This window comes from Zosterops lateralis, assembly GCF_965231275.1.
Source record: "Zosterops lateralis genome assembly, chromosome: 16".
Classification (NCBI taxonomy): domain Eukaryota; kingdom Metazoa; phylum Chordata; class Aves; order Passeriformes; family Zosteropidae; genus Zosterops; species Zosterops lateralis.
Window position 1 is genome coordinate 4,118,109 of NC_139776.1, and position 27,828 is coordinate 4,145,936.

At 44.2% G+C, this 27,828-nt stretch overlaps 3 protein-coding genes across 5 annotated transcripts; 2 read left to right on the forward strand and 1 right to left on the reverse strand.

Annotated features, from left to right (window-relative positions):
- Positions 1 to 1,602: 1,602 nt before the first annotated feature.
- On the reverse strand, positions 1,603 to 5,625 carry PPP1R3D (protein phosphatase 1 regulatory subunit 3D). Its single transcript, XM_083873279.1, has 2 exons — positions 5,567 to 5,625; positions 1,603 to 5,433 (listed from the first exon to the last, which is right to left on the reverse strand). The coding sequence occupies exon 2, from the start codon at positions 5,425 to 5,427 to the stop codon at positions 4,507 to 4,509; it is 921 nt and encodes a 306-aa protein (XP_083729405.1). The 5' UTR covers positions 5,428 to 5,433; positions 5,567 to 5,625; the 3' UTR covers positions 1,603 to 4,506.
- A 112-nt stretch (positions 5,626 to 5,737) lies between these two features.
- Positions 5,738 to 14,228, forward strand: FAM217B (family with sequence similarity 217 member B). 3 transcript variants are annotated; one of them, XM_083873276.1, is made up of 5 exons: positions 5,738 to 5,836; positions 7,352 to 7,604; positions 8,780 to 8,885; positions 8,975 to 9,060; positions 9,459 to 14,228. In XM_083873276.1, the coding sequence occupies exons 2-5, from the start codon at positions 7,504 to 7,506 to the stop codon at positions 10,897 to 10,899; spliced, it is 1,734 nt and encodes a 577-aa protein (XP_083729402.1). In that variant the 5' UTR covers positions 5,738 to 5,836; positions 7,352 to 7,503; the 3' UTR covers positions 10,900 to 14,228. The 3 variants fall into 3 exon arrangements, with proteins under 3 accessions (XP_083729402.1, XP_083729403.1, XP_083729404.1); XM_083873277.1 differs by lacking the exon at positions 5,738 to 5,836 and adding an exon at positions 7,164 to 7,219; XM_083873278.1 differs by lacking the exon at positions 5,738 to 5,836 and having other exon boundaries at positions 7,333 to 7,599.
- A 579-nt stretch (positions 14,229 to 14,807) lies between these two features.
- CDH26 (cadherin 26) lies at positions 14,808 to 27,580 on the forward strand (the record flags this gene model as incomplete). Its single annotated transcript, XM_083873173.1, has 16 exons — positions 14,808 to 15,320; positions 16,559 to 16,738; positions 19,041 to 19,163; positions 19,595 to 19,756; positions 20,757 to 20,904; positions 21,511 to 21,677; positions 21,839 to 21,967; positions 23,044 to 23,229; positions 23,427 to 23,689; positions 23,817 to 23,959; positions 24,194 to 24,427; positions 24,899 to 25,126; positions 25,705 to 25,829; positions 26,231 to 26,305; positions 26,575 to 26,658; positions 27,302 to 27,580. The coding sequence occupies 16 exons, from the start codon at positions 14,808 to 14,810 to the stop codon at positions 27,491 to 27,493; spliced, it is 2,952 nt and encodes a 983-aa protein (XP_083729299.1). The 3' UTR covers positions 27,494 to 27,580.
- Positions 27,581 to 27,828: the final 248 nt, after the last annotated feature.

The window sequence follows — 27,828 nt, forward strand, 5'->3', positions numbered from 1 at the left end:
GACCAGTCCCATGAGTAAACACAGGCTGAGCCTGTCCAGCCCTACTCATTCTATAGCAAAAGACAAGTGAGACAGTCCAGAAGTGAATAACACACTTTTCTTCCTGCAATCTACACTGAGATTACTTCAGCTCATTTCTCATTCTGTAACATTAGTCTATTTTGTTTGGTTTAGCAGAAGGGAAGTCACAGAGAAGTTTCATTGAGTCACCCATTAAACAGACCAGAACCAACAGTGAAATTAATTTGGCACAGTCATTTCAGGCAAATGTGAAAACACTAGAGAAAATGGAACCAAAACTCTTTAGGGTAGGGTAGCACTCTTTATAGGGACTCTTATTCACTACAGTAGCAAAAATATTTATCCTTATTGCAGTTAATGGAAGACATTGTGCTGGCCAAGGTATTTTCAATCTTTGGCACAGCTGGTGTTTGTGAAGGGTCAGAAGTGTTGATACCAAATGTCTGAATATCAAGTGTCAGCTGAAATACTTGCAGATCTGACATCACAGGGAGAGAGAAGATGAGAGAGAAGTCAGTACTAACATTACACTCCTGTTGCCAAATGAATAATCACTGAGACTTGCAGTTCTAAGTCTTTATCTGCTGTAAAGTACAACTGAGCACTGATGATAGTCTAAGTGCTGTAGTTACTGACTGTAGATGCACATTATTGATTACAATTTGCAATTTAAATTTTTTTTCTTTGTAAAATAAATACAAATAAACTATGAATTCAAAACTAAATTTAAAAATACCATCTATATTAAAATAACACCAACAACCTGCAAAACAAACCTGGTGGTTGGATGTTTGCAGAAAAAAAGCTATCATTTTCTTAAATAATCTTACATTTTTGAACAACTTGATACAGACATGCCCATGTATTTAAACTGATTTGCAATAATTAGCACTGATTCAAAAATAACTGGCAATACATTTTTATTAAATATGTCTGCTAGTTAAATATCTGCACTTTGCTTTAGGAGAAACCTGGCAACAAGTAATTCCAATCTTCATCTCTATCAAGACTGACCCCAACAGAGCTGAATTTCACATGGAGGATAAATCAGGCACTACATAGGGACACTCTTAACATAGCACAGGTAGATAGATTTTCATAAAACCTGTCAGGGAAAAGAACTTGGTTTGGGAGGAAAGGCTACAGCAAGGAGAACTGAAAGAAAAGAACAAATAATAACACAATTGTGAGGCCCCAAAATGAGTGTGTTAAGTACAGTCTAGCACAGATTTGGAAAGTGCAATTTGAGGAAAACCCCCTTCTTCTCTTCCGTGAAGCTGTATTAGAATCAAGTGGCAGCAAGCCTTTTTCCAAAATTGGATCTCAATCCTGCAGGTGCTGCAGGAACAGAATTCTGAGGAGAATGGACAACAGATCCCACGTAGGAAGTGGCAGCCCCATCATCTTTGCAGATACATTCACTAATCACTGCATCTTTATCAAGTGCTGTTCATTGTTTAGCAACTCAAACCCACCTTTACTTTCCAGAGTATGTCACTCTCTAAGTGACAACATTCAGTTCCTTCATGAGCTTTCTTAACAGGACTATAATGGACAGAAACAACAGAAATTTGTGAAAAGCTTTTATTTCAATCTTCTGTATTACAATAGCCATAGTTTTATTATTGCTTTTTAGAATTAATTAAGCACTTTGCAATTTTACAACTGCTGGACCTTTTGCCCAGCATATGCACTGATAAACTGTGTAATGTACAACCTCTTTTTCTTTACATGGATTTCATGTTTCTTAAAAAAAACATGCTTGGAAAGAACCTTGAAACCGTGGACTATTAGACATTCATTTACTATATGACAATAATAAATACATGTTTTTAAAAGTGCATTATATGGTGATAATCCTTGTGAAGAATTCACTTTTACAAAATCCTCATTATAAAGGAAGTGGTCAATTTGAACACAGTGCAAGCAGTCAAGTTGTCCTGAGAAGATAAATATGTGGTGTCAGTTTACCTTCACAACAGGTGCATATTAGCACTAAATGGCTTAATCCCATTTTTGTCAACCAACCAGAAGCCATTTGATCATTATTGAGTGTGGCAAGAAAACCTAAGTGCAAATATCAGCTCTGCTGTGACAGTGCCAGTACTGGTGTGAAGGTTTAGCAGCTTAACCTGGAGATGGCTCTGAGCTCCACTGAGCCAGCAGTGCCAGAGAACTGCACTGGCAGGAACTGAACTGTCAGCCCTTCTCCTGCAGTGCAGACCAGCACAGAGAGCAAAAGGAAACTTGGAATAATGCTTCAGTATTTAGTATTCAAGACCTTGCACACAGCAATACCCTGAGAGGTTGTGGAAGGAAGACAACAGAAGCCCAACTCAGACTGCTGAGACATTTTTATCTCCACCCCTCTCACACTGTGCTACATGTGGCATGAACCTTTCTCCTGACAGCCTCAGCTTTATAAAATCTGACCTGGCCAAGGGAACACTCAGGTCTGACATTTGCTAGCACATGACAGTCTGTCCCAGAAGACAACATCCTTCTGGCATGAAAGCAAGTATTGCTCTGACTCCAGCACCCACTGTGAAATAGTGTCTGGTAAGAGAGGGCTTTTTATGGCGTGCTGTTTGCTGACAGAAGAACAACAGTAATGTGGAAGGGAAAAAGAGGGGGGAACAATGCTTGAAAATAGTGCATTTAATTCAGCACAAGCACTTCTGTGCATATGTGCATGTTCAGATAGGACTGAGCTCTCTGAGTACTCTGCAAAAGGTGCTCAGCAGCTCACAGAATCCTCGTTCCTGACTTTGGCTCCTCTGAAAGCCAAAGACCAATGGAATGAGGCAGCTTCCTCATTTGAAAGCCCAGCTTTGCTAAATGGGCATCACAACGAAGAAGCAGCATTAACTTGCCAGAAAAATTAATTTTCTTGGGATTTTTGCACTTCCAGAATTACTCAGTGGACTTTTCAGACTAATATATATATATATAATTAGCCATGAGTTGCTTACAACAGCGAATTTACAAACTTAAGATTTTGATAAATAAGCACCAATCCAAAATAAGATTAGCCTGACTTTCATAGCATAGTCCTAAAACACAGCTTTTCTAGTATCTCCAGCTAGCCAGCTCTCAAAGTCTATGCTACACATATAAAGCTAAACTTTCCATGCAGCAGTGATTATGTATGGGAACGATTATGGACAAGCTTTCACTTAATAAATTTAAGCCTGTTGAAAATCTTAAACCACATTAAAACCACAGAACAAAAATAATAGAGCAAGAAGCACCAGAAGATGAACAGTGTTCCTGTGCTCTCCCTGCAGCAGTAGGGACTCTGTTTATGGGTCTGTGTAAGTAGCAGTTTACCAAATTAAATGTTTTCAAGTTCCTGCTTGTGTTGCAAAGGCTGCAGTCTTGGGAGATCAACTGTTTTACAATGGCAAGCAGTTAAATAAAGAAGTCAAGGCTACTTCTGCAGTAGTTCTGGAACACTGGGGAACAACTATGATTCAGGGTTCTGGAATGCTATTCCAAACCCCTGTACTCTGCTCCCTCCACTATTTCTTTTCCTCATGTATATATATATTTATATCTATATCATATCCATTTCTTGATCTGTAATTTTACCAGTAACACTGATAAAATCATGAGCATTCATACAGTGCTTTGATAACTTCAACTGCATTTGCAACACAAGTCCAAAATTGGTCCTGTTTCCCTTAGTAAAAGCAGGTGCACCAGGAAAAGACAATTTCTGCACCACCACCTTAAGAAAAACCTTGGGCATCACTTGACAAAGGTGACAATGTCCCCAGGCAGGTCTGCCTTACACACACTTTGGTAACAATCATTCCTGCTGCAAGGAGAAGATAAGAAAAGGCACCTTTTGTTTTTTCCCAAGGGAAACAGAGGGGCTGATGGCACATTTTCATGTATGTTTTGCTCACAGTAGCATTTAATTTCCAACTCAGATATTAATGGAAATATTTAACGTGGTTACAGCCTTAATAACATGTACATAAATACAAGTACTCCCTATAGTGTCTGTCATCCAAATTATGCATAAATGGAATAGTGCCCTGACTTGGTGAAGTAATATAAACAAAATTAGAAACAAACCAGTAAAGCCACACTGCCCACTTAGAAAACAAACAGTAGAAAATGGTAAGACAGATCAGTTAGAAACATTCTATGCAACCAAGAGTATTACTAGCAACAAGAAAACTGTTGTTTTGCTCTCTGGTGGCCTCACAGGATTCCTGGGAACCATTCTGCAATGACTCATGCACTCAAAAAACCCCCATGGCCTTTTCATGATTGTATATCACTGCAGATTTTGGCCCTTTTAACTTTCCCAGAGTTTCAGAGCAGTTTCTACAGGTCACTGGCTGCTTCCCAGCCCTGGGACACTTGGCTTGGCAGGTTTCAAAAAGAAGACTGTTGCCATAGGAGCAGAGAGCCATGCCAAGGGACAGGGTGCCATCAAGACCACTGACAGCTGCTCAGCACCACTCCCTTTGTTCAGATGAAGTGGATCCAGCTCTCCTCACATTCCCTCGGCAGCTTCAGGGGGTGAGTCCGGCACCTGAGGGTGTAGTTCTTGCCTCTGTTGTTATCCCAGTACTCCTGGCCATTGACCTGGTACCTTGCTGCAAACTGGACAAGAGTGCTCAGCTGAAGGAGGAAAGGAGGCACAGGAAGGAAGAAACTGAACACATCAACCTGATCCTGCCCGTTTTCCTCTGAGATGCTGCAGTCCCAACGAGCACCCACCTCGTGGATGCTCTCCCACTGGTTGAAGGTGTAGCGCACGGACACCTGCTTCTCAAAAGCAACATTCCGAACGTGGATGGTGCCACTGAGCCCCAGATCAGAGCTGGTCACCCGTTCCAGACACACCTGCTGCTCCTGGAGTCGGGAGGAGAAATCCGGACAGTCTGCAGGCTGCTGGAAGTCAGGGACCAAGCATTGCATAGTAAACTCCAAGTTCAAGCTGCTGTACCAGAGGTCTGAGTTTATGGAGAGCCTGGAAAGGACATGCAAAGGGATCGATGGATCCTCCCCGCTCTGGAAGACTTTCACTTGAGTGAGCTCCAAGCCTAAAGCATCAGCAAATCTGACCCGGTTCATGCGGCTCTGGCAGGCGGGCTCCGGACACTGCACGGCTGCTCTCCTCCTCTCGGGGGATGTCGGCAGGGACCTCGCCCGGCGGCGGATGATGGGCCGCAGGGCTGGGTCACAGCTGGAGCTGCTGCTGCTCGCATGATGATTTGGCTGGGGACTCTCCTTGGCTGGGGCACTGCTCCGAAAAGTCTTGCTGCTACTTGTACGGACTGCTGGGGGCTGCTGCTGTCCTCGTCCCGCTGCTCCTTCAGCCTTTAACATGTTCTCGTAGAGATCTGAGAGGTAGCTGGGGTTCCTCTGAGGAGCACGCACTTCCATTCTTAACTGGTGACAAAATATCAGCGTTAACACTCCAGGTAATAAGTAAGTGCTTCAGATGAGCACTGCCGGTCTGAAGCACTTAACTCGGGAATGACAGCCACAGTAAGGTTATTGCTCTGGATGCAGCAAGGATTACCTGGAACAACGTCACCTTCGAAGGAAGGGCAGAGGGCTGGCAGCTCTCAGGGCCGCTGGCAGGGCGCCGGCAGCAAAGGCGCTGTGCGGGAAGCTGAAGGCAAGCTCAGTCCCCGATGAACTCCAGATCGCTGTGCGGGCTGGAGGTCCCCAGGCTCAGGCTGGAAAGGGACTCAAGGCTGTCACCGCTGATACTGGAGGAGCTCACAGCCAGGCTGGAGAGCGACTGGAGGCTGTCGTGCTGGATGAAGGACTCCAGGCTGTCGGAGAGGTCGCTGGAGGCGAAGCCCCGAGTGGCGGAGGCGCGGGCGGGGGGGCCCTGCAGGCTGTCCTCGCTGGCCCCGGCCGAGCCCGCGCTCCGGCGGCGGCAGCGGCGGCACGAGCAGGGCGGACACTCCAGGCTGTCACACTGGATGCTGGGCGAGTCGAGGCCGGGGAAGGCTTGCAGGCTGTCGGGCGGGAGGGAGCCGGGGCTGCTGCACAGGCTGGAAGGCGGGCGGGGGCTGTCGGGCGCGGCGCCGGGCTCGGTGTCGTGGCTGCCGGGGGCCGGATCCGCGTTGGGGGCCGCCACAGCGCCCATGGGCGGCGCGGCGCCCGTCCCCTGCAGCCCGGCGGGCCCAGCCCCGGCTCCGGGGCCGCCCTCCCGTACCCGCGGCGCAGGCGCTGGGCCGCGTCCCCCGCCCCGCCCGGCCCCGCCCGGCTCGGCCCGGCCCGGCCCGGCCCCCGCGCTCTGCCGGAGCTGGGGCGGCGCTGCCGCTGCCGCTGGGCCGGCTGTACGGACAGGTACCGGGCCGGGGGCGAGGATCGCCGGGGAATGCGGGGGCGGCCTCTGGGTGAAGGAGCGGCCCTGGCGGAGCGCGGGGAAAGCGGCGGCGGCGGGAGGGAGCGGAGCGGGCCCGGCTGGGCGGGCGCTGCGGGCACAGCGCTGCGGGCACAGCGCTGCCATCCACCGCGGGCACTGCTGCCAGAGCCCAGGGCACGGAGGGCACAGCCTGCCACCATCCCGGGCAGTGCCACCACCCCGGGCCCTGTCACCACCCCGGCCCCTGCTCTGCCCCATCCGGGTGCGGGGCTCCGGGTCTCGGCTGTGCTGAGCGCGGCCGGGACGGGATGCGGGGAGGCGTTTGGGGGATGGGACGGGATCAAGTGTAAATAGATACGGACATTATTATGACTGTAAATTATTATGACTGTAAATACATAAACAGCGCTGCAATAGAAGTAAAGGCGGGTCAGGAGAGCTGTTTGTCCCCTGTCACATTTGCAGACCATTGTGAGCCCCTGGAACCGTGCAGTTCCCTGTTACAGGGATGCAGTTCCTCGGAAGTTAAAAAAAAAGCAATGGATCCGGCTCGGAGTATTTTTAGTAGGAGCTGATGAGACATCTGTTTTGGAAAATGAAACAAATGAAGTATCGGATACAAAATTTGCATAAATGCATATGGGAAGAGCGCGTTTTGTGACACAAAAAGGCAGACTCAGCTGGCAGAGCACGCAGGGGGTTGGTCGAACATCTGCTCTCCGTAAATTGGGAGCAGGAACAGCCGCCCCGTCGCGCTGTGACGCCCGGGCTGGGTCAGAACTGCGCAGGCTGAGGATGGGGATGAGCACATGACAGGGCACGGCAGCTCTGGGAGCTCGGCCCTACCCTCGGGTACCTCCATGCATTGGAAATAGTAAATTGAACGGTGCTGCTTCCCGCTAAGCGAGTGCTGGGGGAAGGGGGCTTATTTTCCTGTACGGTTTGGTACAGCTGATTATGTTTATCTTGCTGCTTTAAAAATAGAATCGCACCGGGAGGATTTTGTTTGTCGCCAGCATCTCCAGGACCTGGGGATGTCTGCATTGGATACACCGTGTCTTGCAAAGCCAAAAGACTGGAGCCGTTTGAAAATTATGTAACGGTAAAGGTGCAGAGAGCCTTTGGGAAGAGGAATAATGGGACCAGGCATCCAGGAATATCCCTTATTACTGCACAGAGAGGCACAGCTGAAGGAGAGCCGCAGCCACACCAATGAAAACCACAAAGGAATGGTAAAGTAAGGAAATTATTTTCTCTTTTTATAGTTACTGCAATGTCAGCACACTGGGCTTAGTTATTACGTGCCTGGCTGTCCTGTTCCCACTGCCATCCTCTCCCCTGAGCCCAGGGACAGAAATGATTGTGCAGGATGATCGTGCAGGTCACAAGGTCACAGAGGTGACTGCAGCAATGCTGGAGGCACAGGACTGAGTTTATTCTTTTATAAGCTCTTGAATTTGTGAAATCATGTGTTTTTCAAAACAAAATCTGACTATACTGACATAAAAACCGAGAACAAGATGTACAGCCTGGCACTTTAACTGAACTGCAGTAATGCTAGATTAGACAGGAGGGCACAGTTTGGTTATTCCTGTTCTGAAATGGTATTTTAAAGCTTTCCATTTGGAAATCAGTAATATTTCTTGTTTGTAGAGCAAACACTGTTCTTGTTCATACAGAACATGCTGATTTATTTATTCTGTGTGCTTACACAGAAATGTAGCTGGTTTAATTAAGGCAGCATGTTTTAGTTCTAAGCTGCCCAGATCAGTAATGTCATTCCTTTTGCTTTCATGTGAGCTTTTTCTCTTAATTATATTTTCACGACCCCATTATAATATGAAATAGGGAGTTTTCTTATGCCTTCATTGTGAAACAGTTTGTATTAATACCAGAAGAGACCTTTTGCTCCCTCTTCACTTCTACTCCTTATCTTCAAAGGAACAAACCTTTAAATTTTGTTGAGAATATGCAAATGGGAAAGAGAAGCCAGATTTGGCTTGCAGTGACCTTCATATTGTACTTCATAATTAATTGTGGTAAATTGGAATAGGAGCACCTACCAGGTACTAGAAAAATCAGTAGTTATATATCTAGTCTGTAATATTTATTATCTCCAAAGGACCCTTGGCATCCTCTGACAGAGGAGTCAATATAAGGGCTACATTCTATTATTATATTATCTCATAGAATTACTCATTTTGCATTAAAATTTTTAAAAATAGAGCAGTGCATTTGTCGTATAAAAAATAAAAAGTGGCCATGGCATAGTTCGGATGAACTTTAAGAATAACTGCAATCAACCCTTTTTAAAACTCAGTTGCACTCTAAGCTTTTATTGTACTTCCATTCTGACACTCATCTATGCTGCTATTAATATCTGATATTGTGTTTAATCCTTTGTGGTTACAGTAATGGAAAAAGCCATCCAAGCACCAAAGGACTAAATAAACCAATTTCTTATGCGAAATCTCCTCCTGGAAGATTAGGCAAAAATGTACCAAGTGCCATTGAAAAGGTAAATAGTCCCCTTTTCTATAAACATAAAAAGGTTACCTGCTCTAAGTCAGCTTCTCAATAACATCACAAACTTTGACATCCCTTCAGATTTCCTGTGACACTCAAGATGGTCACCAACCAAGTGTTTCTAAGAAGGGAAGGAACCAGCTGGAAGGCAGTAATCAGTCAAAAAGGTAATTTTATGTTATCTGTTTAATTTGTAGTCATTTCAGACTGATACACGAAATGCTTGTGGTGGAATTGTAGCTGCTGTGTTTTGCATTTGACTTCACTGGCTCAGAGTTCAGCATTTATGAGAAGAGCAAATTTAAGTTATCAAAATGGAAACTTGCTATCCTGCTTCAGTGAGTTCTCAGGCAAAACCGTAATAAAAATAAAACCAGCAAAAAATCAGTAGTGAGCAGTGTTATATCTACCAGCAACTACTGATTTTGCCTCATTACCAAGTTTCCATGCCAGTTTTAGCTTCAGTCATGGAGATCCCTGGCCTTGAAGGGGTGGCAAGACCTTTGTAAGCTGCTGCTCAAAGGCATTGACCTTCTAACAGGACATGAATTTCCTTTTCCTTTAGGATCACGGGTGTTTGCAGCTCACTGCACAGTGCACAAGGACCAAAGAGGAGTCCCCCAGAAAGAAGACAAAATGAGTCTTTCCTGCACAGGAGTCCCCCAGACAGAAGGCAAAACGAATCCTTCCTGCACAGGAGTCCCCCAGAAAGGAGGCAAAATGAATCTTTCCTGCACAGGAGTCCCCCAGAAAGAAGGCAAAATGAATCTTTCCTGCACAGGAGTCCCCCAGAAAGAAGGCAAAACGAATCCTTCCTGCACAAGAGTCCCCCAGACAGAAGACAAAATGAATCCTTCCTGCATAGGAGTCCTCCAGAAAGAAGGCAAAACGAATCCTTCCTGCACAGTCCCACTGGCACAAAGGGCAGCACACAAGAAAACTTCTGTAGGGCTAAGGATGTCCCAGTGCAGCATTTTTATTGCAGTAAAAAAGAACAGCTGGGAAGGAACCATGAAGAATATATTGCTGAAGCCAGTCCAGGCTCTTCAAAATGGCAAGAAGCATCTGTAAGTGAAATGTTTCTTGACTTTGAATCGGTACAAATTATTAAAGAAGATGCTGAAGATGATAGTGCCAGTGACCTCTCTGACTCAGAGAGGATTCCCATTCCCCCCTCTCCCTGCACACCACCAGAACTCATCCTCAGAGCTGAAGAAATCGACCCGGTTTGTTTGGAACACATCTCTGAAATGGGATTTAAAGAATCTGAATATTACTACCCCGACTTCCTGCCACCCCCGTTCAACTCGTGGGACTTGAAGCAGCTGGCTGTCCTTGTCCACGTGGAAGGGAGAAGCGATTTCCGCCCCAGGCCCTCGGGCTCCCTGGAGAGATATATCGAGCGCCTGGTGCAGCTGGAGTGGCTGCAGATGCAGACGGTGCAGAGCGAGAAGGGCAAGGCCACCAAAGGCCGGCCTCAGACCGCCCCCGGCCCTGCCCGAGCCCTCAAGAGCCCCGGGAAAGGCAAGTCCTTGCTCAGCCCGGTGCCCAGCAGGCAGGCAGTGCCCCAGGAAGGTGCCAGCAGGCTGCCCAGGAGCTGTTTGGGTCACAGGGCAGAGCCGTACCCGGAGGAGACTCGCCAGGTGCGTTCCCACCCAGGTCGCCTGAAAGTTCCTGAGAGAACGGGAGGTGCAGCATCTTCTCAGAGGCAAGCTGGGGATGGAAGGAGTGAACTGAAGAAGAAACCAGCTGCAAAGCAGCAGCTTCTCGGTCTGCAGCCCCCTGAGAGCAGCTCTAAAATCCAAACTGTTGGTAACATCAGGCCCCCTAAGCAAACCACAGCGTTCCACGGTGCAGCTGCTCCCATCAAAGGCTTAAAGACATACACGAGTACAAATCCAAAGAAAAATGGCAATGCCAGCAATTATGTTCCTCCTAAAAAACCAACAGCGGACAGGAAAATAAAAACAAATGGCACAAAGCAACCGCCACGCAAATTTCAGTGAGGGAAAATTCATCCGTGAATGTTGATGCTTCTTGACTGCTAGAAAGCATCTGGCCAGTGCAGAAGAATCGTATCTTTTCTCAGGAAGATCCTGAGAAAAAATGTTCCTGGCACGTGGTTCTGAGTCAGCACTGTTCATTTCTATAGATTTGACCTTAAGCCAGCAGGAAATGTTTTCCCTGAAGGCAAGTGTCTTCCATTGGTCTTTCCTCAAAAATATTAATGATCGCTCAATGAAGATAACAATAGCACAGTGTGAAGTTTAGGGAGGTATGGAATGTCCTGTCTGCACCAGCTGAAATCTGAGTGTTCCTTGTACTTACCCTGCTGGGTGTGAGGGAATAAGGTCCACACCCTTTCTCCTTGCCCAGATGTGCTTTTGTAAGACAGGTTTGATTGTGGTGTTTTTATAAAACAATGGAGCCTGTTATCTATGCAAAGTCAACTCTAATTCTTCACAGAAGAGATGATGAATTGGATTTTTTTTTTGATGAAATAGATATTATTTTTTTGAGAAGAAGAAGAATAAGAATGGAGATAATGTTTTGAAATATTTTAATGCAGAAAGAATTGTTTTTAAGACAAAGTGTTAGGCACCAGACAGCTTCAATAATGACAGATAAAGAGAATGGAAAGTGTATTTTTATACCCTGGAATCTTCACTGTGTTTACAGACAGCTTTCCTGGACGTTCATTTTGTAGGCTTTGATGCTTTTTGTCATTTAGGGGAAATGACCAAATTTCAAATTGCACATGGATATATTTGAGTAATGCAAACTAAGGCTTTTAGCAGAGACTGAGTGGCCTGGTTTTCAGAACTGGTACTCTCTCAAAGCATAAAAACCAGACTCTTGGGGGAAGAATTTAAAGAGTGTTGTGAGTTCAAGTAAAGATATATTTTGATACAGAAGATACCTATTTTTAGTCACCTAAGATGACTCTTGTTTATCCTGTGGTCCAGTCTAGCTTGGCTTCTTAAGCTTTAAGGAGATGAGATGGGGAAAGAAATTGTACAACCAGGATTGGGTCCTGTCCTTAGGCCTTCTGTCTTCTCTTGTGTCTGTGAAGTACAGGAGAATACAAAGGACAGTTCAGAGAATATTCAATTGTCACTTGATCTGTGACAATTTCAAATCAATCACAGCAGCTGGGGACAGGATCTTGTTAAGATGAAGTTCTAAGGAATGTTTTACTTTCACTTTAAAATCCTGGTCAGTGTATTTTCCTCCTCAGCCACCAGTCCCAATCTTCATGAGAAGTGAGCTGAGGTCTGATGGACCAGATCCTGCAAGTGGGTCCTTGACATTGAGATACAAAAGGAGAAAGTAGCAAACACTGAAGAGTACATTATGTATATAGCTAAATTGCACTTCTCTTGGTGAGCTCATCTTGGTTTTAAGATGCTTAGCTGTTTCTATCTTTCATTGTGCCTACCAGATCTTCAGCTTTGTAAAATATTAAAGCATGAATCTATTTGTAGTTTGAAAAGTGAGAATATTAAGAAATGTAGTAATAAAGTAGAATATTTTACAGTACATAAAAACATTGCTCAGGAATAGTCTAAGAAATATTTTTAGTGTTTTTTTTTCCTAGTCTACTGGAGACCAAATGTGAAATTTTGAATTGGTAAAGGAAACGAATGTAATAAGACAGTATTACATTTCCAGAATCAGTATTTGTAAAGTTACACTTTATATGAATTGTAGTTGCATGTACATTCAGCTCTGTGCAATTCAAGTGAAACTTAATCTGAGATGCTCAAAGACCAGAGAAATTGGCTGTGTCAGAGGTTTGGTGGCACTCAGGATGGGACTGAATGAACACCAGCAGCTGCAGAGGACCAGCACATCCCAGTGTTGCTGTTTCACCCTTTTGTTTTGGCCCAGCCTCATGTATTTCAGCTTTTATAGATGAAAGGTTGCTCCCTCCAGTGCTAATATTTCAAGCTCTGGCCAAATTCTGCAAGCCTGCCTTAGCCAAGTTTTCCTGATTCACATGGACAGTAGTGAAAAACAGGAGAGCTGCTTTGCCAATGATCAGGATGTTAATGCACTGTTCTAATTCACTCTTACAAGCACCAAACCTGAGGTGAGCAGGATCCAAGCAATAATCAGAACAGAAATATTTTTAAAACAAATTCTATTAGATGCAGTAAATACTTCAGCATGTTGTTATAGCATTGGATATTGCTGGATGCTAAATTTTCTAAATGGAAGCTTTCCTGGGTTGTAAGGAGAGCGTGTAGATGCAGGCACATTTTGCATGATCTCTTCTTTAAAAATAAATAAATCCCACTTCAATCAGCTGTGACCAGAGCAAATGTGATTGGCACTGGGAAAAGTATTTTGTCACAGAGGTGGGAAAGTTTTAATATCATTTTTGTCTTATGGACATGAGTCTGTCATTGGAGACTAAAAAGTGAAGCAGGTGCAGGTGGTGATGCCACTTTAAAGGCATTTGAAAACTTGTGCATCACTGGGCTCCGTGTGGGATCTGGCCAAGTTTGTCTCACGTGGTAAATCACACCAGTCTCATTTCTGTCATTGGTTTGATCCTTCTGACACGTTTGTCTGTGTTCACACACACAAACAGAAATTCTGTGTTTGCCTCAACAAACAAACAGCTCGTGGCCTGAGCAGACCTGCAGGGGTTGGGTTTTATCCCATTTCCATTTTAACTTCACCATGTTCTGAAAAGGTGAAAAGAGCTCTTTTTATCTAGATCACTATGGTTTATATTTCTTTCATGTTTTATCGCTAGATAGTGCTTTAGAAGCACTTCTGAACAAACCAGAAAAAATTATGCCATCAGACACATTCAGTTTAAAATTAATTACTTAAGATACTTCCACAGCACCATGTTTTTGTGGCTCTCAGCCTTTTTTTATTTTTTTTTATTTTTTTATTTTTTTTAACAAGGTTTAGCAATATGATCATGTGGATCTAAGCCTGGCACTGGCGATGCTTCTTGAAGAAGAGATTACTGTGATGTGAGATATTTAAAAAGAGTAATTTATTTATTTTTTTTCACTAGAGAATGTAAAGGTTTAGTGTTCTGCAGTATTTCCTACAGAACAAATATGCTCAGGTTGTATTTTAAATAAACAGCCAGACTCTGCTTCTGTTACATGAGTATAAACTCCGAACAACTCAGTTCTTTTCAGTGAAATCACCCTGTTAGAAGACATGAAGAAACAGAATTTCACTCCAATATGTAGAAACTGTTTTCCTTAGTAATGCTAATGTACTTTTAGTGCATCACATGAAGATATTTAAAGCAATACTGTTTTTTTTTCTCTTGCCATGTTCCTTTTTTCTCCATTGCTGGCATCTCATAATGTTTTCAGTTGGATGCAGCAGGATAATGCTGCAGGGAGGGTTATGCTGATTCCATCAGCCTGAACTGCCCTGCTCCACTCCAGACTGAGATCTGCCCTCATCCTGTCACTGTTTGTGTCTCTTCTGTGTTTCCCTCATTATTCTTTGGGGTAACTTTTGCTATTTAAAGGATCCTGTTAGAATTCTGAGAATTTTGACAGTTTTTTTCCAGCTGGTATGGGCTTTTTTTGGAGCTGATACTTTAAATTTCGACAGGATGAAATTGCCTAGAATGTACTATTTTTTTGCCTTATTTTAAAGGTATTGAGCCTTTGTTGCTCCCATTGCATTATAGTGGTTTTTCATCTGAAAAAATAAACAGACCACGCTGTAAGGACTGAACTTGATTAACTGAGGGTTTGCAGCCCAGCTTTTGATGTTGATATTCATGTATTCTTATTTATTTGAACTTTTCGTGGATATTTTTGCTAGTAATTCCATGGGAAAGTGATCTTGTCATTCAAAGGTATATTTGCTACAATAAAAGTGAGATACTGCCCTGTTTGTTGCCAAGTTGTGTTTTCTTCTTGAGATGGCACCACTGAATTTCCGTGGAGAAAATCCCATTGTTGCAGTGTTGGGTGGAGGGGGTAGCTCAGCACATCCCAGCTCCAGCCGGCCAAGGGAATCCATAAAAAACCGGAATTTTCCTTCCTCTTTGGGCAATTCCATCCGGGATCCAGCGTGCGGGAAAACCCGCACCGGATTTGGCCCGGAGAACGGAATGGACTCTGTTGAGGGAAGGTTGGAGGGAAATCCCGGGCCGGATTTCTCCAGGAGTCCGGAATGGAAAACCCGAACCGGATTCCGCCCGGAGTCCGGAATGGAAAACCCGAACCGGATTCCGCCCGGATTCCGGAATGGAGTCGGTTGGTTGAAGGGAAAACCCAGACCGGATTCCTCCCAGAGTCCGGAATGGAAAACCCGAACCAGATTCTGCCCGGAGTCTGGAATGGAGTCGGTTGGAAGGAAAACCCAGATCGGATTTCTCCCGGAATCTGGAATGGAAAACCTGAACCGGATTCTGCTTGGAGTCTGGAATGGAGTCAGTTGGTTGGTGGGAAAACACAGACCGGATTTCTCCTGGAATCCGGAATGGAAAACCTGAACCAGATTTCGCTCAGAGTCTGGAATGGAGTCAGCCAGTTGGAGGGAAATCCCGGAATGGGTTTATACCAGAGTCCGGAATGGATCAAAATCCTGACTGGATTTTTCCCGCAGTAAGGAATGGGTGTAACTTAATTTCACATACAGCATGTTGATGCATTCAGCTGAGGCTAATCCAGAGGAAAATAAAGGGAGGGAGAGTGAATTTTTAAATTCATTTTCTCATGCTGAAAAATGCCTTTATTTTGATATTTCTGTAATATTTATAGTTAATAGCATTGTGAGGTATCACACAACAGTTTTACAGTCAGAACATTCCTGCTCTTTGAGGTTTTCCTGCTGTCCAAGCCTTCCTGTCCTGCCCTGCTGTTTAACCTCTTGCTGTTATTTGTGAGTTTTGGAAGATCCCTCCTGCCTTCCTGCCCACCTGAATGTGGCCTATTTGACACAATCTATTGCTTTTCTTCTCACCGGAACAGGAGATGAGTTCTTCCATAATTCTTCTTTTCACAGCTTCCAGAACATGAAATTATTTAAATGAGAATAAACCTTGTGCCCAGTAAGAGCAAATCCAGAGAATGGAAAATGCTGTGGGAGGTGTTTTCACAGAATCCAGAACCTTGCCCCTGCTCTCTGCCACTGTTTCTTAATTTTTTAATTTCCTGCTTCCTTGTTGTAGTTTTGTGTAAAACGTATTTTTCCCACCCTGTGTGGGAAGTTCATCTCCAGATATACAAGTTCATCCTTGCTTGGTGGCCTTTGGGTGGAACAGGACATATCAGCTTTCAAATGAGCTTTGACAGAACTTGCTCTCCTTTCAAAGTCTGAAATCATAGACAAGCAGCTTTCCTGGGCATAAACCCAGATAAACCCAGCTCCTATTGAAAATAAAATTGTGTGTTTATTCTTAGCAAACAACGGTGAACTTATTAGGGAATGGCATTTCCAAGGAACTGTTAAATCAAGGCACGTGCTGTAAAATAGCAATAAAATTGCAGTCATAGCCCATTTATTGTGCGTAGAAGTGGCAAGTGCAGACTGACTGGAGCAACCCAACACCACGGGGGGACTGAGCTTTGCTTGGAGCCAGATCAGTTTGACAGCAACAACAGTTCAGGTTTTTTCACTTTGTCTGAGGGGGTGGAAATACCTGTGGTCCTGTGGGGCTGCACCCAGGTGGAAATGCTGGTGGAAAAGCCCTGGGCTGCAGGGATCCATCACACAACGTTCCGCAGACCCGGCTCTGCTGCACCTGGATGCTCCCAACTCCCACAGCAGGATCTTCTAAGGTTCCCCATGGTCCTGCTGCACCCCTTGGAGCTGCTCATCATCATCCTGCTGCTGCTGCTGCTGCAGGTGGGTGTGGGCTGGGATGTGGGCAGGGGGTCCAGCTGCATGGGGGGCACTATTGTTACAATTCAGGACAGCTCGTGTAACAACACGTAGAACTCAGATTTCTTCAGAGGGCTTAGAGCAAAGTTTATTGAAAGACAGATTCTTTTATACAGTGTTTGGGTACAATGAATAGGATTGGTCCTTTAGGGCACCACCTTTTGGTAGACATCTCTACCAGTAAACAAGTTGGAAAAACCCACAGGTTTTTTGTAGATAGCCTTCTACAAGGTATTCACAAGGGTAGATAGAGAAGGGTATCTACAAGGATTGTTTATAGGGATTGTTTTGGGTTCCTCCTCATGATCTCCCAGGCCAGACTGGCACTGCCTGGAGCCTAAGGATCCATGTTCTGACCACTGTCAGTTCCCACAGGGCACAGCAGGAGGATGGAGCCAGAGTCTCGGGGTGCTGAGCAGAAGGATGAGAGGCAACAGGCAGGAGATGGCAGCAGAATATTCCAGCTGAACATGAGGAGAATTTCTGTGTGGGTGGCTGGGGCCTGAACAGGCTGTCTGGAGAGGTGATGGAGTCTCCTTCCCTGGAGACAGCAGAATCAGTGTGGACACAACCCTGAATAGTGTTCCTGAGGGGACCTGCTGGAGCAGGGGGCTGGACCAGCTGATCTCCAGTGGTCCCTTCCCACCTTAACCCCTCTGTGAGTCTGTTTGTCCCTGCTGGTGCCTCCAAAAGAGGCTGTTCCTCTGCCCCAGCTCCTGGGCTCAGCTCTCTGGGAAGGGCTTTCCAGGGCTGGGGACCCTCTGCTCATCCTGCTGGGAATACTGGAGTGCTCACACCTGGAGAGCACACTGGTGCCTGGTGCTGACCCTGCCACATTAACCAGCATCCCCCCAGGAATTCTGTGCAGTTTCCATGAGTTTCTCTGGGATTCATGGTCCTGTACTGGGTTATTCCTTTCTAGCAGTGCCCCTGGCTGGAATGGGGACGGCTCTACCCTGAGCCATGGCCGTGCAGGTGAACAAGAGGAGTGGGGAAGCCAGAAAATACACAGTTAAAGCTTCCAAAGAATCTACACATAGAAAAGGGGAAAAGTTGTTCTGGGGGTCCAGCAGGGCTGAACCTGGAGCAAATCCAGCAAAGACAACTCGCAAGTGCCCAATTGCAGCCTTGCTTGCTGTTTTCATATCACAGAGCTTTTCCCTGGGTGTAAAAAGCTTTACAGCTCCAAGGCATTACTGGTGAACGCCATTCATTGCTCAGCAGGTTTAGAACCACGACAATTTTACACATATTTTGTTTCTTCAGAATAAAGTCACAGGGTAAAGGCTTTTGGTCATGTCTGGGCAGGCAGAGATCTGTTCCATTTTTGTAAACATTAGATAATGTTTCTCTGTAATAAACCTCCAGATTTCCAGGGAAATTGTTGAGAAGTAGGAGAAAGGTGTCCAAGTTACCTGTGAGCTAATGGCAATGTTTTATTTGAGCACTGTCATAGTCCTTTGAGGTGAAAGATTTCTGGTTAAAAGCAGAGTTTGAAGCCTGGGCAGAAAGTTGCATTTATATGAAAAGGCCAATTGTGCCAATTTGGGTGTAGTCACCATTCTCAGTGATTTATTTTAGTCATCTGAGTTAGAGATTTTGGTCCAGCAATCACCTTCTGGTAAATCAGTATTTGGAGCACTTCAAGTCACACCACAGAGCCCCTGAGACTCTGAAATTCTCCCCAGACTTAAATATTTTTTGCAAAAGTCAGTTTATATCCTGTCGACACCAGACAACTTCTAAAGGAGCACTGGACACAGAGAGACAAGGGTGAATAAATATTTAAAAACTGGAGATACTTGATTTAGGAAAAGCCACAGAGATGATACCAAAGACTGGTATCTGCAGGGACACAGCATTTTTATGGGGTCTGGCATCACCTGAGCAGAGGAATTGCTCTCACAGCTCTCATGGCATTCATTTGGAAGGAGATGGATGATATTTGTGATGATATTTGTGGAGTTAAGGGTTAGATACAATTCAATACAATACTGTCAGAACTGGATCAATATGTTTCTGTGGAGGCAAATTCCTCCTAGACAACACGTCAAGATTTTCTAGTGACCCACCCTTGTCACAATCACTTTTCTTCTTTTCACAAGGTTACTGCTGCTGACAGTTTTTCTCATGAAATTGAAAATTTCAGTTTAAGACAAGCCATCAGAAGGAAGAGTATTCAGGTTTGTGGTCAATATTATACAATAACAGATACACAGCAGCTAACTGTGCAAACTGACACTAAACCCTGTTTTTTATCCAATAGTGGATGGATTCTTATCAGTCAGACAGTCTGCCACCTCTGAAGCAAACAAAAAGGTCCTGGATTATCACCACCATTGATGTTCAAGAGGAGGACAAAGGACCATTCCCCAAATATGCTGGACAGGTACAACTCACCTTGTAGAAAAAGTTCTGCCTGAAGCTCAGCAAGGCATTCATCACCTCAGGCTGTACAATAAAATACCACAGGGAGCAGAGGGCAAAAAGTGTGCATTAAAAACCAGCTTTTAAAAAACTTACTCACCCAAACTTGTCTAATTTCCAGAGAGGTGGGTAGAACTGTGAGGTGGGAGGCATTTACTGGTCCTCCCTCTGAGAAGCTGCAAGGACACTCAGAGGAAAGAAGATGATGGAGTGGGAGTGGTAAGAATACAGTGGTGCTGCAGCCAGGAATTGACTGTAGAGTTGGCTGAGACTGAGAGACTCCCCCTCTGCAAAGGGGAGAAGAGGCAGAAAAAGAATTGATCTCGATTATTTTTATTTCTCTTCCATCTTCCCTGCTCACGTTGCACTGTCCTGCTTTTCTCTCTTCCAAAGCTGTTCAATAATAGATCCTACAACACCTCACTGAAGTATTTGATCAGTGGGCCCGGGGTGGATGAGGCTCCAGAGGTGGGATTGTTTTCCATAGAGGATGATGCCAATGCCCACGTGTTTGTCCATCGCGCCATCGACAGGGAGAGGACCCCAGATTTCCAGGTAACACCTGGACAGGACATGTCCAACAAAGCTTAAAGGGTAATTTAAAGGTTTAAAGGTTAAATTTTGCTGTCTGCAAAGGTTAATTGTTCTCTCCTGGCTAAATGCATCACAGGAAAGAGACACACCTATAATAATGTTAAATGGGTATTTTCGTGACCTGTTTTTCTTATCTTTAACAATAACTGTTAAATTGATTGGCTCAGCAGAGACCAATTAATTTCCACGTCATTATTCATTAGAAATCTCTGTGGCTTGTCTGAACTTCCACAAATATCCGCACACTTCTTTTCGATCTTTCTGGGATGAGTCCTGATCATAACCTAAAAACTTAAAAGGCTGTCCTGAAATTCAAAATCTGTTCCAGCTCTAATGGCCAAGTACACTGAGTTGTAAACACAACCTCCCAATCAGGAGAGTGCAAGCAGATAGTCATGTGTTACAAAAACTGGGTAATCCTGGAGGAGCTGCAAAGCTCTATTACTGTAATTTTACATAAGAGGAAGCATATGTTTCTCCATAAAAAGCAGAACAGTATTCACAAGCAGGATGTGCAATGAAGGAAATGTGATAACAAGTTTATGAATGAAATATGGGAGTGTGGGTTTGTTTTCCTCCTGAAAAAAAATTTTTCAGTTGTGGTCTCCTTATGTTTATTCTATAATGATTTCTATTTGGGTCTCTGTGGATTAACTGCACCCAAATTATAGTTTTCCATGTGGTTTTCTGTGCAATATCTTGCCTTTTAGGCAGCCATTTCAAATAATCAATTTTCAGTAAAAATACTTTTTTACTTTAAAAAATGCTGTTTGAAGCCCAGGATGACCATTATGAATCTACTCCTTTTGAAAGGTGAAATAATGGTTTAACCATGTGATTGAAAGCCAATGCTAAGCAAATTTGACTGAAGCAGCTTCAAAACTGAAGGTTTTTTGTTCTATTGTGATATCTAAATGGTGCTGTTCAGTTCATTCTGATGTCTGTGTTGCTACTCTCTTAGATTCGTTTTGATGTTGAGAACAGAAAATCTGGTGAGCTGTTGGACCGCCCTATATTTTTCAAGATAAAGGTTAAAGACATCAATGACAATGCACCTGAGTTTTCCATGGAAAAATATGGCACCACAATAAGAGAAAACCACAGTAAAGGTAAGGACCACCCAAACAAGGATTACTGCTGGTTTGTGTATGGCTGTTCTCATCCTAATCCCTTCATTGTTATTATCCCTTTCCTACTACACCTGTTCCTCTCTCTACCTTTTACTCAGACACTCATGAGTTCAGGAACACTTTCCTGATCTCTACATTTCATCCTCTTGTCTGATTAACCTCAATGTACATTAGAATGTCATTGTAGACATTCTGGAAAAACTTCAGAGATGTTTTTTCTAAACTACAAGCCAAGACTGCAGCATCCTGATCTCAGCTGTGGATCTGGGAGCTGCACACTCACCCAGCTTCACAGAAGGTGGTCAGACACTGCTCAGAAACACAAAGACTGGGGGTGTACACATTAGTGTGTGGTTTTGGTGAAGTAAATCCAGGAGTGTGGTAATTCTGTAGTCTAGCAGTTCTTTAGGCAGATTTGCCACCCAAATGAAATAGTGGCCAGAGTCTGTGCTGGGATAACCATGGCCACAGGAGAAGTAGTAGGTTTTCTTAGGAGTTGTGTGTTTAAGAGCCTGCAGACAGGTCTGAGAACTCCACATGGAAATGAAACACTCCCATTAATATCTCCTTAATTCTTCATCCTAGATGAGCCAGTTATCCAAGTCACAGCCCTGGACAAAGACGAAGTGGGCACTGTGAACTCACAGGTGTCCTATTCTATACATATGCAAACACCCTCTTCAGATGGACTCACATTTAACATTGATCCCACCACAGGATGGATATTCCTGTCAGGATGCCTGGATTATCAGGTGATGTATATTTAGCATCTTATCATTAATGCGTGATACATGTCCACTACACAGTTACCAGGTACAAGGGGAAGGAGAGTCCCACATCCAGCTGTGTCTGGCAAAATGTGGGAACTGCTTCTCAACTGAGTTTCAGGAATTTCCTTGTTTCTGTATTTCAGACTGCCAACTCTTTCAACCTTCTGATTAAAGCCAGTGACCATGGAAGGCCCCAGCTGTCATCTACTGCAACTGTGACTGTCACTGTTGAAGATGCAAACAACCACCTCCCTGTATTTACTAGCGATAACGTAAGGGAAAACATTATTACTTCACTGAGCCTCTCTAAATACAGTTCAGTCCTTCCAAGTGCTAAATGCTCTCAGCAGTGGAAATGAGAACCCTCAGACCCTTGCAGAATCAGGGCAAAACTTGTGCAAATGAGAACTGTCAGATAAAATGTCCCTTAAGGTGCTAAACTTTGTTAATTTTCTGTGTACATGACCAAAAGGTTTTTGTGTCACTGGCAGCATAAGGAGGTTGACAGCCCAGTTTATTCTGACATCTGAGCAGCTGAGGTGCTGATTGCTCAGGCAAGTGGTGGATGTTCCACTCCTGGAAGTGTTCCAGACCAGGCTGGGCTGGGCTCTGAACACCTGGTCTTGTGAGAGGAGTCCCTGCCCATGGCAAGGGCTGGAACTAGGTGACCTTTAGAGTCCCTTCCAACCCAAACCATGCTATGTTTACAATCTGCTCTTTATTTTACAGTCCACCGAAATAAACCATCCCAGCCAAACCCAGCACATGTATTCAGAGTGCTGAGTCATGTGTAAATATTTGAGGTTGTAAAGAGGTGCAAGAGATACAATAGGGTTACAACAGTGTGTACAAAGTCACCTACAAAAACAAACTCCTTCAGCAGTGTCTCCTACCTGGTATTTGAGAGACCTAAGGGAATGTTATATCACCTGCAAAAATGGGTTTACACAAGAAGCCTGTGCTTTGTCATCAACTCTTATCTAGTAAAATTCTGACCCTTCTCACAGCTATGATTTGTTCCCTCTCTCTGAGTATCATCCTTATTGCTTTTTTAAAAGTCATGATGCAAGGACAGTGCCATTTGCATATTAGAAGGCAGGAGTCTGAATTTTCAGCTGTCAACCAGTGACTAATTTATTAAAAGAAATAAAGACAAACAAATTACATATTATTGCTACCTCATCACTCCTTAGGTGATTTAATTGGCATTTCTCAGTCTGTCTATGCATTGCTGGTTAGGCAAGCTGGTGGCTACATTGCACCATAAAAAATAAAGCCATTGTGAAGAGATTACATAAAATAGATAGATGATAGATAGAATCCTTATTTCCTTCCTTTTCCTTCCCAGTACCATCTGCAGATTTCAGCAGGAGAAGAACATCCAGCTGTGCTGAGGCTCCAAGTGGAAGACAAAGACTCTCCCAGTTCTCCGGCGTGGAGAGCAAAATACAAAATAACAAAAGGCAATGAGAAGGAGCAGTTCACCATTGAGACAGATCCAGCCACAAATGAAGGCATTTTGAGTGTTATCAAGGTGAGGAAATAAGTTGAGCATGGCAATGTCATGTGGCCTGTCTGATGCTGAGGTTGACTCAGTTGGGTGAGCTCAGCTCACTTCCAAGGAACAGGTGTGACTGCCAAAACAAAGGTCATAATTGCTAATAAACTGCTAATAAACTGCTAAAAGGGCATATCTGCTAATTAAACTGCTTTTTTTTCTGGGGTTTTCAGCCTCTCAGCTATGAAGGTGACTCTGAGATGAGACTCGTCATTTCTGTAGCAAATGAGGAACCTTTCTTCTGGTGTAAAAATGGCATTGTGATGATCTCAGATCTGGAATCCACAAATACAGCTGTGAACATCAAGGTCTTACAACATGCTCCAAGGTTTCATCCTCCTATACTTGTTGTCCAAAGGGAAGATTCAATGAAGCCTGGGAGGGTATTTAGAAAGTATCCTGCCACATATCCAGATGATGTGCCAAATAAGATAAAGTAAGTGGTGATGTTCCAAATCTTAGAATAAGAAATATCTTAGGACTATTAAGAGGCTTGCAAGTGTAGTTTGGTACCCCAAATCCATTTAAAATAATAACTTGCAATTTTGCCCTTTCTTTTTCAGATATGAACTAGCCCATGACCCAGATGGTTGGCTGAGTGTAGATGAGAACTCTGGTGTTCTTACTGTGGCAAAAGAATTTGATCAAGAATCCCCCTTTTTGAACAATAGCCTGTACACAATTATTGTTCATGCTATTGATCATGGTAAGCAGCCAGCCAGAGAATATTCAGTTTGGACTGTGAAGTGAGGTGCATGTTGAACATAAAAATGATAGCAAGACTAAGGATGTAAGTGGTTAATGGATAATAAAACCCCCTAATGTTTATAACTTGTGCTATGTGTGAGTGGGAGGATAAACCAGACAGATCCTGCCACTGGACTGGCATTTTTCAATGCCCAGTTGTGAGTGTTTTTCTCTTTCTTTTGGTCCTACCCAGGCAAGCCACCACAGACTGGGACTGGCACCATCCTGCTTTACTTGTCTGACATTAATGATCATATGCCGTCATTGGTGGCTCCTGCTTTAGATGTGTGTCACAAAGAAGAAGGGACATCTCTCATCATAGAAGCCAAGTCTGCTCTGGCTCGTTCACATTCAGGGCCATTTACATTTGAGCTGCCTGAGGACTCAGAAGATGTGAAGCATAACTGGACATTAGGAAGGGACTTTGGTGAGTTCTTCTTTTTGTGTTCTTCCTGAGTTTATTGTCAGTTGTGGGCCCTCTGGTTATTTCACTATCTCTTACCTTTATGGTTTGTTACCCAAGAAGAGCCTTCAAAATACGAAGTTATGGTAATCTGTGAAAAGTGACATTGCTCTTCATCTCTGCTGAGGGCAGGATCAGCAGAAATGTGCTCAAACTGCAGAAAGGGGGATAAGACAGCTGAAGAACCACTTGTTCACTTGATTAAATACTTAAGGAATTCCAGAGGTTCTCAGGGAGCTGTGCCCAGAAGGCTCAGTGAGGTGATGAGGTGGAATGAATTTAGTCCTATTTACTATGATGCATTAAGACTGGAAAAACTATTTGAAATTGGGGTGCAAATGTGTTTCCTTTATCAACACAAGGGACTGGACAATATTCAAGTCCTTTCTGTGAGTCTTGAAATTATTCACTTGTCTTTTTGACTTCACTTTCTAGGGCAGTCAGTTGAACTTCTGATGTTAAGAAGCCTCCCACAAGGCAGCTACTTGGTGCCCATCATTATTCAGGACAGGCAAGGATTTTCCACAAGGCAGAACCAGCACATTAGGCTCTGCTTTTGCCCAGATGGACACATGTGTCAAAATTCACCAGTTCCACAAGCAGCAGTGGGACTTGGAAGTGGTGCCATTGTGATAGTACTGATGGCTTTCTTATTACTACTGGGTAAGGAACTTCCTTAGTTAGACATGCAAGTTCTCTATCATCTGACCATTGGGTCTTGCTGCAATTGCAGCTCTTGAGCTTAAATCTACTCAAGTCATGATTGTTATGCATCTAGAGGGTGACTGAGAAACGTAAATTGTCATTGAGCTAAACTCTAGTACAACATAAGTATTTTTATTTGCATTGAATACAATTTAATACTTGACTTTTTTGGCATTTTCTGTGATCTGGAAAACTGAAAGTAATGAAATTCTCCCATGAAGGTTAAAGTGGTTCTAGAGCTGTTTCCTCTGTGCAAGCTCATGTTGGTTAATGCTGGAGAGAACTGCTGATTCCTTATCTGAAGGATAATTAATAGATTATCTGAGCACTGTTCCTCTGGTTAGCTGTGCATGATCTGTTCTGTCTGCCTGCTCAGTCTCAGCCCTCTAAGCAAGAATTTCATCTGCACAGCTGAATTGCTGGGGTTTCCCAAGGGAGCTCCTTTGGGAGTGGGCTGGGAACCTCTCCCCTCACTGTGTTGAGCCAAACCCATCTATTCCCAGTGTCCATTTCACCTTTCCTTTTCTCCTTCACAGTGTCCAGTATCATGCTTTGCCAGTGTTACAGGTCAGGGGCTAAAAGCAAAGCCATTGCTCCACCCCAGGAAGGTGAACAGACTTTAATCAACTACAATGAAGAGAGCAGAAGCTCTTTTTCTGAGGTGAGTGTGACAGGATATATCCACACTATCCCACCAATGCTGTGTGGCTGAATGTGCTATTGATCATCTCTTTAATTATGTTTCCTTTGGTTTTGGTACTGAGCAAAATTTGCCACTGAGCATGTCTGGGGAGCTGTGCTCTGCATGGGCTGGGTAATGGTGACAGACTGTTATCACTCCTACCCTTTTTCAATATCAGCAGGACCTTTCCAGGTGCCTCATCCTGCTGGTGAATCCAACAGGTGAGGAAGCACAGCATCTCCTGTCACTCTACTACCCACACATCCTGGTGTGTGCAACAAGGGAGTAAATGAGAGTGGAAAATGGAACAGTCTGCAGAGGTGTGATCCTTCACACTCAGTGCAGTTCCTTATTAACACCATCCCTCTCCCTGTGTGCAGGCTGGGCAGGATATTACACACAGTGATACTCCAACACCTGTGTCTGTGAAAGCCGGAAAAGAAGTGATTGCTGAGGTAACTGCCTGGTTCTTGATGAAAATGTTTTTTTTTATACCAAAGGAAGTGGTATCCTGAGAATTAGAACTGGTGTTAATAATGGTGGGAAGAATATTGTATTATCATTCAATTAGAAAATAACTGTCACTTGTTGGAGTGACTGGAGAGAGCAGAACAAAAGAAATGGATGTAACAAAGAGAAAGATAATTGGAATTATTGGTGAGTGAAAGAAATGTCAGAAGGTGGCTTTATGCTGGTCACACCTGAGATAGTGTCTGTCTTCTAGAATGGCTGTTTCACTGCTTACAAGACATTCCAAGCAAGACACCTGGATTGCTTCATACAGACAGTGGACAGAACACTGGCTCAGGTAAGAAATGAGTGTTGAACTCCTCCTTGTAAGCACAGGGGAAAGGGCTTCAACACTGGACAGCTGTTCTGGCTCCAGCTGCTCTGAGCCCACACCTCAGAAGCACTTCAATTGAAATCAAGGGATGTATTTGATGGGAAAACATTCAAGACTTTGTTGAAAACACCCTTCTTTCCTCGGCTGAATTGTCCTTCAGGTTGGAGAAGTGGGGATGAAATGCTTTCCATGCCTGAGCAGGGGTAAAGTTTTGTCACCTGTTCTTCTGTGCTGCCAGAAGAAATTCAGAAGAAGAAATTGTGTGGCCAGGGAAATTCAAATTCCTCTTGCCTTGCCCTTTCATGTTTATAGTCCTGTACTTTGCCCTCCTTGGCTGGACTGCAGGCCCTCCCAGGCAAGGTCACTTGCCAGCTCTCTGGTCCAGGACAGATCAAATGCCCTTTCCTGCCCTACTTGTACCCTGGGGAAAGTTCAGACTCTGGAACTTATGCAACTGAGACTTTCTGTAGAACCTTTCCTTGTCAGGCAAAGACTCATATTCTTCTTCGTAAATTCCTGCCTCATTTGCTTGCCATAATTTCTTTTAATTTTCAGAAGGGCAGTAGGAGCTTTTTGGCTGACTTGCATTGTTTCTTCCCTTTTTTAGAAAGTGTATTACCAGAGCACACTGGAGGATTATGGGGACATCTGTGAACCTTGCAGATACACCGAGGAAGGAGAATTAGAGTCCAGTATCTCCCCATGCTCCACCTCCATTGGCAGTGAGGACTTGCCTGATGATTTTTTGGACACTCTGGGCCCCACATTTTCTGCTCTGGAAGAGATCTGTCAGAAGTGATCTCCATCACTCAGTTACTGTCAGGAGGCTGTGACTCTGGTGCTGCAAAGGCTTCTGGCATTTTTCAGAAATTCCAGGAAAAAAAAAGGACCATCTTGAAGGCATTGCAGTGTTTACAGCATGAGCACTTGGCCTTTCATTCTTCTTGCCTGCACTGCTTCACCTGGGCAGCCAAAAACCTGGTGTGTCTCGAGGGTTCCCTCTGCAGAGGTGATGGGGGGAATTTTGGCATATTTGTGCACACTGACACAAATAGAAGATCTGATATTAATGATCCCAAATTCAGTATGCAAAGGGAAAAGAAACCTAGGTCAACTAGACCTGAAATTCCAGGC

Excerpts from the sequence above, each read along its gene's own strand:
- FAM217B (XM_083873276.1), top strand. The coding sequence starts at position 7,504 with ATGGGACCAGGCATCCAGGAATATCCCTTATTACTGCACAGAGAGGCA. Across the intron at positions 7,605-8,779 it reads AACCACAAAGGAATGGTAAA|TAATGGAAAAAGCCATCCAA; the intron begins GTAAGGAAATTA and ends TTGTGGTTACAG. Across the intron at positions 9,061-9,458 it reads GGCAGTAATCAGTCAAAAAG|GATCACGGGTGTTTGCAGCT; the intron begins GTAATTTTATGT and ends CTTTTCCTTTAG.
- PPP1R3D (XM_083873279.1), bottom strand. The coding sequence starts at position 5,427 with ATGGAAGTGCGTGCTCCTCAGAGGAACCCCAGCTACCTCTCAGATCTC.